This window comes from Nothobranchius furzeri, chromosome 1 (assembly GCF_043380555.1).
Source record: "Nothobranchius furzeri strain GRZ-AD chromosome 1, NfurGRZ-RIMD1, whole genome shotgun sequence".
In the NCBI taxonomy this organism is placed as follows: Eukaryota; Metazoa; Chordata; class Actinopteri; order Cyprinodontiformes; family Nothobranchiidae; genus Nothobranchius; species Nothobranchius furzeri.
This window is the reverse complement of record NC_091741.1, coordinates 98,986,257-98,998,318: the sequence shown is the minus strand read 5'-3', so window position 1 is coordinate 98,998,318 and position 12,062 is coordinate 98,986,257. Positions and strand designations below refer to the sequence as shown.

Below are 12,062 nucleotides of genomic sequence, written 5' to 3'. Positions count from 1 at the left end.
ATGTTTGTTAACGAGCTGCCATCAGCTTCAAACGCTGCCGTGTATCCGGTGACCGTCCGTCAGCGCATGCTCACTCTCCTCCTCCTGTGTCTGTGTGTAGCGGATGTTTGGCTCTTAAAAGAGCCGTCTGGCTGTGTCAGCCTACAGTGTGCAAAGAGGCTTTGACTGTATGTCAAAAGTGTTGTCTGGAAGATGCTTGTTCCTGAATTGGCCGGTTCGAGAGTCAGCTAGAAACTGAATGAATTGGGAAGTAATTCTTGTTTTAATAAATCACAATGTTATGAGTTTTGGTCAAGTTTGGCAAATCAGAATTTTGCTAATGTAAATATTACATAAACATATTGTTTTTGATTTTTCAAACATCTACTGTGATTACAACAGAAAATGTGTTTTTCAGATTACAGTACTTTTCTGTTGTGTATTTACACCATTTTTATGTAAATGTCATGGTCATTTTTTACTGTGCAGTGATGTATGATGTGCCACCACTTATACAAATATGATAAAGTTTTAATGACTCCCTGAGATTTCTGGCTGGCCCTGTTCTCAATCACAGCTCTTTTACTGCTACTTCAGAAATCCTACGGTTTTCAGTAAACACTTTCCCACAAGTACCGGTGTCATTCGGAAACCAGCTGCAGAAAAATAAAACTGGTTCCCTTTCAGTAGATCTATGGAACTGACAAAGACTTTCCTCCTCTTGGAAACCATTAGCTAACACACGTGTGAAACACTTTTCTCATTCTGTTTGGTCTTTGACTGAAACTTTGAGAGGATCTATAATTACAGGAGCATTTCCATTTACAAGATTTGTTTTACGCCAGCCTCCAACAGGAAGTTGCTAACAAATATCCCTCAGCCTGGAAACGCTTCTCCTTGTTAAGTTACCAGTTGCAATAACAGATTAAATATTAAGTAGTTAAAAGTGTTTTAGGTGAAACTGTCCTGCAGTCTTTCTACCGAATGAGTAAAGAAGAAGAAAAGATCTTTTCTATAGCGCCTCTCAAGATAAAAATCACGAGGCGCTTCAAAAAACAAAAAAAAAAGTAAAATATAAAAAGAATTTAGAAAATTATTATAGGTATATTTAAAATGAGCAAATTATAGACAATTTTGATTAAAAAGTGTAAAGACAGAGAGAGAGAGTAAAAAAGAAAGAGGGAAATCAGTGGATACTGATGAAGGTGGAATAGGTAGAAAGAGCAGAACAAGGAGAGGGTGATGAAGGTCACACCAAAACCTCCCTGAACAGGTGAGTTTTCAGTTGCTTTTTCAAGAGACCACTGAGTCCACTGATCTCAAGCTCAAGGGGAGAGAGTTCCAGAGTCTGGGGACCACAGCAGCAAATGATCTGTCACCTTTGGTCTTTAGCCTGGTGCACTGCACAACCAGTAGGCTTTGATCACTGGACCTCAGGGACCTGCTGGGGGTGTAGGGACTGAGAAGATCACCACTGTAAGATGGTGCTTGTCCATGTAAGGACCTATAGACCAGACCTAGGATCTTGAAATGAACCCTGAAGTTGACTGGTAGCTGGTGATGCTGGAGGAGAAGCGGGGTGATGTGGGTGTGCTTGGAGGACTTGGTCAGAAGCCGAGCACAGGCATTCTGAACCACCTGTAGACGGTTCAGGGAGGTTCTGCTCAGACACGTGAAAAGAGAGTTGCCGTAGTCTAAGCGTGAGGAGATGAAGGTGTGGATAACAGTCTCAAGTTCAGAGCAGGACAGAATGGGACTCAGCTTAGCAATGTTCCTGAGATGGAAGAAGGAAGAGCGAACAAGAGAACTGACATGAGAAGCATAGTTAAAATAACCCTTTTGTCTTTTCCGTGTGACAGCGAAGGTTTTCTTTAAACAAACAGACTCCAGCAACAGGTAATGTTCAGTATTTGTTCAAAACTCTCAAACATGTGGAAATGTTCCCTTCAACTTTAAAATTATAAGAAACTTCCAGGGACTTTTATGTATAATTTTTGAATACATCTAGAAATGCCTAATTAATAGAAAAACACAATCAGTTCACACATTGCCTATTCAGATTACTAATACGTTCTTAAATAACAGTTTTGCTGCCTAGGCAAGTTTTTTAAATGAAGTCTAACCCAATCAGTGTCTTATTAAAAAATGTTTATCATCTTTCAATGTGGAGTCCCGTTTCACCAATTCCTCCCAGTGGTTGGAAAGTTCTACAGATGAGGATGTTTTTCACATCTGCTGTGAAGTGACTCAGAAGAACAAGGGACAATGCTGTCATAGAAATCTTTGTCAAGTCAACCACCCCCTCAGAAAGCCGATTCAACTCATTCAACAATACAAGAGATGTCTGAGATATGGTTGAGACGACCCAGCAACACGAGGCCAGAAGAACAAACAACCTGAAACTAGAAATTCCACATTTTCCCCGCAAAAAAGCTTCACGGACCATTATGTCTCTTTTCAAACGGCTGTTCCTTATCTAGACTATGGTACCTGAAGAAAGTACAGGCATCAGTTACAAGTGAGTAATTTCCTGTATCGGCTGATAATGTATACTACAAATATATTTAATTGTTTGTACATAATATTGTAAATGTGAACGTTAAAGTGGATGAATGGATGGATGGATGTCTGTTAGGGACAATAATAGTCATGGCATCGAAGAGAGAGAGAAGTCTTCTAAGAAACAAGAGAGATTAAACAGCCTATTCCAACTGAGTCACCTGAGAAGCGAGCTTTGGTAATCAGACAAACTCTAGTCGAGTAGATGGTGGTAGATGGTGGTGGTGGGGGGTAGGTCGGGTTTTCACAGCATCTGTCTGCATTCCATCGTGGGGGGTTTGTTGTTGGCATCTCAAGACTGCCATGGCGTCAGATTCTGATAACAAGACTTTGTTTTGGTCAGGCTGAGATAATTTTCCCCTCTGCCTTCAGTCTGTAACTGATCATTCAAGTCCTCCAGTGAAGCCAATTTAGGTTTTAAACATCTCCACACCGTCCAGTGACCCTCTCCGAGATGACATCCATTTTGCACACTAACTTCGGTATTGCAGCTAGAACATTGTCCAGCTTGCGATTCACCTCAAGTAGCATCCCAGTCTGTGAGGTCTCCACAAGGACGGTGCTCTCCGTGGGTGCGGGTCGCCCTCCAATCGCTCCCCTCTTCCCAAATTTCCAGAAAACCAGACATCGTTCCACTCCAATCAGAAGAAATCCAGTGATCATAATGCCAAACATCCACACGTCTACGACGTCCTCAATGGACGGCTGGGAAAGGCATACGATCTTCCACTATTTCCAGGAATCCATCATATATCCTGCCGGGTGTGTCCTTTGCGGGCAAGTGGGAGCCCCCTGCTCCGTTCTCATTGTTGAAAAAATCTTATCAATTGCGTTGAATGACCAATTTATCAAATTCATTCCTAAAAAATAGGGTTTTCCTCACATACATAGAGTATGTGAGGATCTGTCAAAATGTCTGAAATGTCATATCCCAACTTCCCCCTCTCTTTGTTTACTGGGGAAGCTGGACAATGTCCCAATTGCAACATCTTTGGTTCACGTGGTTCTGACTGCCATATGCATCGCTAAGAAAACTATCCTCTTGAATTGGAAAAATAGAGAAAGTCTCTGCATTAACCAGTATAGAAATCTTTTGTTAGATCATATTGCACTTGATATAGCCTCTGCTTCCACTTCAGATGAATCTCTCTGGGCTCCTTTGATCGGTTCCATCACATAGCAATGGTGGGGGGCCGTTGATGTTGTCCTGCAGGATGGTGTGGGGGGGGGGGGGGGGGGTCTGAGTTTGGAGTATCCGGATGTTCCCTGGAGGTGGGTTCACTGGGGGTGTCTGGGACTGGGGGGCCGTTGCCCCCCTCTGGAGGTGCTTGGGTTGCCTCGGGGGGTGGACTGCTGGCGTTTGTGAGTAGGGCCTCTTGGGGATCTTGGCGGCGGCCATGGGTCACTGCCTGGCGGCTGCAATGCCCCTGGGCAGGTCTAGGTGGGGGCCTGGGGGCTCGGGGTTTGGGGGTGGCCGGCCCCGTGTGGGGATCTGGGCGGGGCCTTGGGGGTCGGGTCCTGACATGTATGCTGCCGGGAAGAAGGCAGGGACACCCAGCAGTGCCCCGGGTTCGGGGGCCTCAGGTAGGCCTTGGCTCCTCTGCCGTTCCATCACAGGGGAGGGGGAGGTCCAGGAGGGGGAGGACCCAACCTTACCTGGATGTCCCATGTCTTATATATTCTGGAAGTTGTGCAAATGCAGGGGTGGGCATAGATATTCTGCTGGGGTGGGGCTGGGTTGGTGCCCTCAGACTCTGTGAGGCTCTGTAATGCTGCTGCTTTGGGCCCTGGCAGGATGGGCTGGGGTCTCCATGCCCTGGGTGGCAGTTTCACAACAGAGGTGCCTATTGGGGCCAGTAGGGGAGCTGGCTCCCTGGAGGGCTAAGCCCAACCAGCCATTCCTCCCCATCCCCGCATATTTCTCTCCTCCTGCTCCCTCACATCATCACACAAACATACACATAGGACCTTGGGGGGTGGGCAAGTCAGGGAGTGCGGGTATGGACCCCATTTCCGCATTCCTGTGGAAACCTGCCCCCCAATTTTATTTGCACCTTATACACTTCCACTGACGACATTCCACACAAACACACACTTAGGGCCTTGGGAGTGAGCACATTCAACAGCATTTGGCAGGGGGATATTTCAGCCTCCTCCCGAGTGCCGGTGCCCACTTCCAATTTTAAACCGCACTTAGACACTGATGGCTGAGGGTGTAAGTGGGGTGGTGGGGTGGCATCAGCTGGCATATGCTGGATGATGCCCGCACTGCCCACTCACCACAGCCATGGAATACACCTCATGATCACACAAACACTATATTGGAGCAGGCGGAGGGAGACTAGGGGTCTTAGCCACCTCTGTTGTTGCTAGGCTTCCTGGGGTTGGAGGCTAGGAGGGAGATCTGGCCGTCTGGTTAGGGTCTGGGGTGGTGGGTTGCTGTGCTCAGTGTTGGGCGGGGGAGCCTGCTCATCAGCACCCCAGCAGAAAGGGTGAAACTCTGGTTACCGGTGATGGTTGTACCCAATGTGCAGCAGTACCAGGACCAGAGTGAATAGGGTGTGTATGGGGAGCATGAGTGGGTGTCCGGCGTGCATTTTTGTAAGTCTTGGTTTGTATGTGCATGTGTGAGCATGAGGGAGGGAGCGTGTGACTGTGTTTGTGTATGACTGTATATGTCAGGTGGGGCCTTTGGGTCCTCCCCTCTCCTGGAACTTCTCTTGATGATATAGATCTCTGTCCCCCCTCCCCCTGCCACACCTGGTGTGGGGGCTTGTGCCGTGGTCTGCCTGAGTGTTCGGGGCAACCGGGTCTGGATGTTTAAGATTTTGGCATCTGCCTGTTAGATCCCGGTGGCTGCCTGGTGGGGTCTGGGTCCCTGGGCTCTGCTGGGTCCCTGGCGGGGGTGGTCGCCCCTGGGTCCCGGGTCGCTGGGTCCCGGGTCTCTGGGTCCCGGGCTCAGCCGGCTAGGGGGTGGGAGGCTGCGGGCGGGCCTGTGGGCTTACCGCTGATATCTCCGGGGACTCTGCCGGCTGCTGGTTGTGGCCCCCCGGGGCGATCCTCTGTGCCTCTCAAGGGCGGCGGGGGCCTTCCTGGTTGCAGTCTCCTTGGGGTTCCTGCATTCTGGGGCAGCGCCTGGATCTCTGGGACTTGGAGCTCCCCCCGTCTCCTGCGCATCTTTGGGGGGCAGATCTGTGGTCCCTCACACTCTCTGTTGGGCGCTCCTATAGAAAAACCTTAAATAAACAAGCGCGTGCACACACACAGGTGCTCACATGGTGCTCTCAAAAGTATGGGCTTGGGCACGTTAAACACAGGTCTTAAGACTATGGTGGGCACTTAATGTGTTGTGATTTATTATCGTGATTCTTCAGTTAAGCAATGTTGATTATATATAAATATATATTTTTTCTTTTCATCAAGTTGAAGCAGTGATAGGTAGATCTTGTTGTACTGTTGTTGTGTCCCTTTTTTGTGTCCCTTTGTTTTTTTTTTATCTTTTTTCTGCAGGTCTGGAAGCAGACTCTTGTTCATTATGGTTTGTTTTTGTGGAACCCCCCCCCCCCCTCTCTCTCTCTCTCTCTCTCCCCACCTTTTCTTTTCCTCTCTCTTTCACCTCTGTCTCCGTGTCTGGTCGGAATTACAAAGCATTCAACAACAATAACAATAAAGTTTTAAGTATCAGGCGTGACATTAAAAGCAAATGCTTTGATGCTCCACCTGAGAATAAATCTTTAAGGCTTGTCACCAGCATTCAGACATCAATTCTGCTTGCTTCACAGCCAGACAGGACACGGTAAAAAAAAAAAAAAAAAAAAAAAAAAAAAAAAAAGGCTTTTTCAGAAGAAGTGCAGAGAAGCGCTCTGTGGGTAGACAGGACAAAGAGCCTTGGGAAAAAAGATAAGGGAGCAAAAAGAGAAGCGTCTGTTCTCTGCGAGTGCCGGAAAAGAAGTGAATATATATATTCAAAGAAAGAAAAGAAAAGATTATATATATATGTATATATATATATATATATATACACATCCATATACAGTGTATATAAATACATATATATATATGTATATAAATAAATATATATATATATATATATATATATAGAGAGAGAGAGAGAGAGAGAGAGAGAGAGAGAGAGAGAGAGAGAGAGAGAGAGAGAGAGAGAGAGAGAGAGAGAGACAGAGACAGAGAGAGAGATAATGTCACGTAGCATTCATGGACTCGTCTATCTTGACTCACGACAGGGAAGGCTGTTGTGGGTTTAGGGTATCCAACAGTCTAAGCTAGCCGTTAGCATTAGCTACTTCAGGCCAATCCTCAACTCTGATGTGGCTCATTTCTACTTCCTGAAACTGTTCCTGAGCTCTGTTTCCCCAGAGTACGACTCACAAGGCTTCATTACTACTGACCACTGCAAATGTATTGATTAAACAAGGGATCCCCATATTTAAAGAGCTCATAACAAAGTTAGATGGTTGAATTGTTTCAGAGTTCTTGAGCTGCTAATGACCTCTGACAAATAACTAGATGCTGTCAAGTGTTTAATTAGTAATTGTTCAAAATATATCTATTTATGTCAAGCTTTTAAACACCATTGTTGTTATTGTTTTATCTGAAGATCTGAATAAAGATGTACTGAGGGAGAGAATGCATTCATCTAGAAAACATTTAGTAATTATTTAAAGATGCAAGCCTTAATAAACTTTAGTTGTTTTATTGCACAAATAAATTAATGCACGAGAGCTTCAATGCAGAAACCACACAAAGACATTCTTTGTGTTTTACAGTGAGTTCAAACATTATAAATTAAAAAAACATAAAAACTTATGTACACATTCAAAGTGTTTTTGTTGATATATTTTGAAAATAAATATAACAATAAATATATAAATAATGCAAAACATTGTGGAGTTCATGCAGTTTAAGATGACTTTTGAATTAGCTATCTATCTATGCATCCACTAAGACACAAAAGTTACATCCATATAAACACACATCTTTAGTTTTCTTTTCCCTCTTTTGCTGTTTGTCAGTATGAAAAGCAAAGCACAGCTTGGGTCAGACAAGTTGACTTGAAGGTGATCAGCCAGGTAGACAGTCTTCGCTAAGAGACACTCAAATCATGGAGTTCTTCAGTCTGTCAAAGATCTGTTGGACTTTGATAGCAGGGACACAGCCTTCTCTCACAATTGTGATGACTCCTGAACGAAGGTTAGAAGAGCTTCAGTTAGAAACTTGACCTTAAACAGCCCCAGTAGGAAGAAATCATGGCCCCTTACCTTCATCAATCCTCAGGCAGTTGACCACAGTTGAAGCAACTACTTCATTCGAGTCACCATCACAAAGTACTCCTTGGATCTTGTGTCCCAGTCGACTGCAGCAAAAGAAGCAGTTTGAAACAGTAATTAGTACATGGTGCTAAAAGTTTTAGAGATGTGTTGTTTGTTAGTTTGCATTAAACTTCTTTGAGGAGACTCTTACTTAATGACCATGCTGTGGTGGGTGCTGTCTGATTCTCCACTGGGATTGGCTGATGTTATGGCCAGGGGTCCAGTGATGTCACATAGGTGGCAGGTCACGGTGTGGTCTGGGACACGGATCATGATGCTGTCTCTGGTACCAACACGGTCATAAGCAGGTCCAACTCCTACAGAAATGAGGTTAAAGTTCACGTAAAAACTGAAAACTGATACAGAATTCTGCCACTCAACATTCAAACACTCTACACTGCTGACCTAGTCTGTAAAGCCAGTCTCCTTTGCTGACAATGCAGCTGATGCCTCCAGGATACACATTCCTCATGAACTCCCACAGCAGAGGGCTGAAAGGAGGCCTGGCTGCAGCCAGCTGTTCCACACTGGAGATGCAAATGCATATAGGCTTCTCTGCAGGTCTGTCCTGCAAAAGGTCCAATTCAACAAGATGGTGACTTCATGAAAATGTATATTGCTGTTAAACAAGCCTCCTCTATCTTCTTACTTTAATGTTGTAGATTTTTTCTATTGCCTGAGGATTCTTGCAGGAAGCAGCCAGAGCGTACACAGTATCTGTGGGAATACCACACACCCCCCCGTCCTCGAGAAGTCGAGCTATCTTCAACAGACCGCTGGTGAGACGCGAGCTAGCCACCGGACAGGACGGCTCGTCACAAGCTTCCTGTTTCACTTTTTCCTAAAACACACACACACATTTTTATTAATTATTAATGCTGATTCTTAAAGGTAGGTCAATCTAAACTTCAGTCATTACCTTTATTATGGGAGGACCCATTGGGATCACTCTTTGTGAGAAGATGCAGTTCATCAGTGAAGCCAAGGTGCCATAAAAGCAAATGATGGATACCAATGCAAGCATGGCAACTGCAATACATCGTTTCTGGATGTTAGACTTTATTTGTTCTGATGAGAGTCAGAATCGTAAATACATAAAGTTTATAACAGGCGGTTTTAACTCACTTTCAAGTTGGTATGGAAGTCTGTGCAGGGTGGAGAGAAGGAAGCAGACAAGAACAACCTCCATGATTGTTGTTAGAAACAACAGAACCACGTTCCTATAAGCAGCTAATAGAAGAAACAAAAGTACAAAATTATGAATGAATAAAAACTGTGATTTATAGCGCTGAAAGCAGATACTAGACCTTACCAATCAGCATGAGGAAGGCATTAATGACCAGTAAAGCAACGCCTCCAGCTGTGAATCCATAGGCTGCCAGGACGGGGAGCTGAAGCTGAAAACCTGTAGAACAATAACTCCTGATGAGAATTTTGTTCAAATCAGTCAGAAAAATGTATTTTGCTCATACTTTATGCTGACATACCTGCAAATCGAAACCACGTCCATGTTGCCCATACAACCACGTAGATGGATGAGATGACTGATCCAAACCGGCCCTCTCCGGTGACTTGTAGCCTGCTGACATAGGTCTGAATGATGCCTCCAGAGATGAGGACCCAGGGGACAGTCAGATGAAGGAATGAAGGGTTCCCACTTGACACTTCTGATTGAAGAGCTGAAAGTGCTGCAACCCCGTTGGTGAGATAAAACAGAGCATCTGAGGCCTGGTCACTGTTGGGCAGCTCTTTTTGTTCTCCATGTTGAGATCTTCTACACATCAGAGCTCTCTTCAGCTGCTCGGAGGAGACCGGCTGTGGTCCCACAGGGATTAGAGACTTCTCTGCGATGGTGTTTATGAGGCGTGAGAAGGTACCGTAGACTGAGACTGCAGTGAAGAGAGAGCAGGCTACACCAAAGAAGATGTAGTAACCCTGCAGGGGGATCTGGGGGATTGTTGAGACTGTGAGCAGAACAAAGAGCAAGTTGTGGATCAGCTCCAGAGTGTCCATGTTCAGGCTTCCCACACAGAGCACCAAGCCGGCCACCACAAAGAACCAGTCTCCCACCATGGCTTCCCTACCAGCAACAACTTGACTGTGCTCCACAATCAGGGCAGATGCCACAAACTCATCCCAAGCCTTGATCAGCCAATACATGGCATGAATCCCAAATTTTGTAGTGTGGTAGCTATCCTGGCGCAAATGAGCGTAGTAGCTGGAGAACAGCTGGGCGACTGAGATGATTGATACCCATGCAACTCCTAAACCAAACGATTTCATGTACCCAAAGCTGTAGAAGGCAACGATGAAGGGAGCAATAGAGTCACAGAAGAAACCCAAGGCCATGGGCTCTGCATATTTTGTGTTCTTCTTCTTCTCTTGACCAGGTTTCTGAGCACCTGTTGAGTTGGTGGTTCCTAGCAGGAGAACATTAAAGAGGGGGGTCCCAAAGCCTTTAAGAACTAGACGTTGAGTCAGCCCTTTGATGAGTAGAGCAGCTGAACCATAGATGGCAAAGATCAAAATGAGCAGCTCCAGAACCCCAGAGACCACCAGAGCCCAAGGGCCTGTCACCAGAGCTGCTGCTTCAAAGATCAAAGTGGCCGTGATGGCTCCAAAAACAAAAGGCATGATGTAGTTGACCGTGGCAGAGCAAAATGCCAGGATAAAGGACAGAAGGATATAAGGGATCAGACCAGCAATGGCTGACTCTTCTATGGACACACATAAGTGGCACTGTGTTGAGTTTTGAAGAGAAGTGTTGACCATGATGTTGGTGGTTGAACCATTGAACATGTGCACTGATACTGGTGGTATAGTCTGATTGTTAAATAAAGCACCATAGTAGATTCTGGTCGCCCCATAGCTACCCCAAAGGGCAGCGTAGCCGATGAAGGCAGTGCCACTCAGGTGATCGTACTTTCTAAAGGAGAGCAGTCCAGCCACCAGCTGGCACAAACCACCAATCAGGATGAGATGAACACCTGGAAGAAGTGTTGGAAACTGCTGTAAGCCACCTTCACAGGTTTATATATGAATAGATATTTGTGTTTATGTCAAGAGTTTTACCTGCAAGTATGTTCTCCACTCCAACTGGTTTAATGCCGGTGTGAGCTGTGCTGAAGTTCTGTAGAAGTACAAGGAATGCGCTGATCCCATTGGATAACATTCCTAACACTCCTGGTTCTCCATAGAAACTGGCAGGAAAACCGTCTGAGGCTGCCATGGTGTTTCTGTAGACAATCCAGTCAGTACAGGTAACATATGATAAAAGTCTAAAATGGTAATCCTCAACAACAACATTTATATATGAATTTTAATATGACTGTATAATATAATATAATATAATATAATATAATATAATATAATATAATATAATATAACATAAAACGGTCCTTGCCTGTCATAAGTAGGCTGAGCCACTCTTGTCATGTAACTAATGTAAAAGACATTTATTACGACGCTCCTCTAACAGGCTCTCTGAAGAGGAAGAATTTATTCTAAATGAAAACAATTTTATCAATAGAATAATACCCCTAACATTACTGTTATTTTCATATTGTTGAAAAACTACAGGATATTGCAATAATAGTTTTAATATTTATAAATAAGCTCTTGTCAGGGAGCATCCTTTATGCAGATTTAGGTCTGATTCAATCTACAAAGTAGAGTATATAATAATCTAGCTACAGGTTTAAGGATTTTTGATGGGTGACATGCAGAAACAAAATATTTACTCCTGTCAGCAATAAAAGAAAGAACAAAGTTTTACCTGTTGAAGTTGTTCAGACTGATGGAAAGCTGAGTTGTGCTGAAGGAGGGACGAAGGTTTGCCTTAAATATGATCTGTTTGTGTAAAGGAGGAGTTACTGAGAATTCCCCACTCTGTCACACAGCAGCATACTTACAGGTGACATCACTGCCTTTCACTTTACACAAAAGTGGCTTTTCCTCCTTCTTTCTCCTTCCTCCCCCTCAAGGCTATTGATGATGGTGAACGTTACACCACAGATAATGACCCGGGTGGAAAAGCCTCATTCTGATGTGATACAGGATTGCAAAAGGAACCTGCCCTTCCTGCTCCTTTGGTGTTTCCGGTCATTGTAAGTCCTGGACTATATAAGGCAGGTGGATTTTCAGCCACAAAAGCGTCAGCACCCTTCACTGCTGTTGAGGGTCTGACCTCATGAGGAA

The 12,062-nt window shown here is 44.8% G+C and overlaps 1 protein-coding gene across 1 annotated transcript; it reads right to left on the bottom strand.

Annotated features, from left to right (window-relative positions):
* Positions 1 to 9,165: 9,165 nt before the first annotated feature.
* Positions 9,166 to 11,785, bottom strand: LOC139072260 (uncharacterized). Its single transcript, XM_070555904.1, has 5 exons — positions 11,777 to 11,785; positions 11,641 to 11,714; positions 10,938 to 11,101; positions 9,353 to 10,852; positions 9,166 to 9,270 (listed from the first exon to the last, which is right to left on the bottom strand). The coding sequence occupies exons 1-5, from the start codon at positions 11,783 to 11,785 to the stop codon at positions 9,167 to 9,169; spliced, it is 1,851 nt and encodes a 616-aa protein (XP_070412005.1). The 3' UTR covers position 9,166.
* Positions 11,786 to 12,062: the final 277 nt, after the last annotated feature.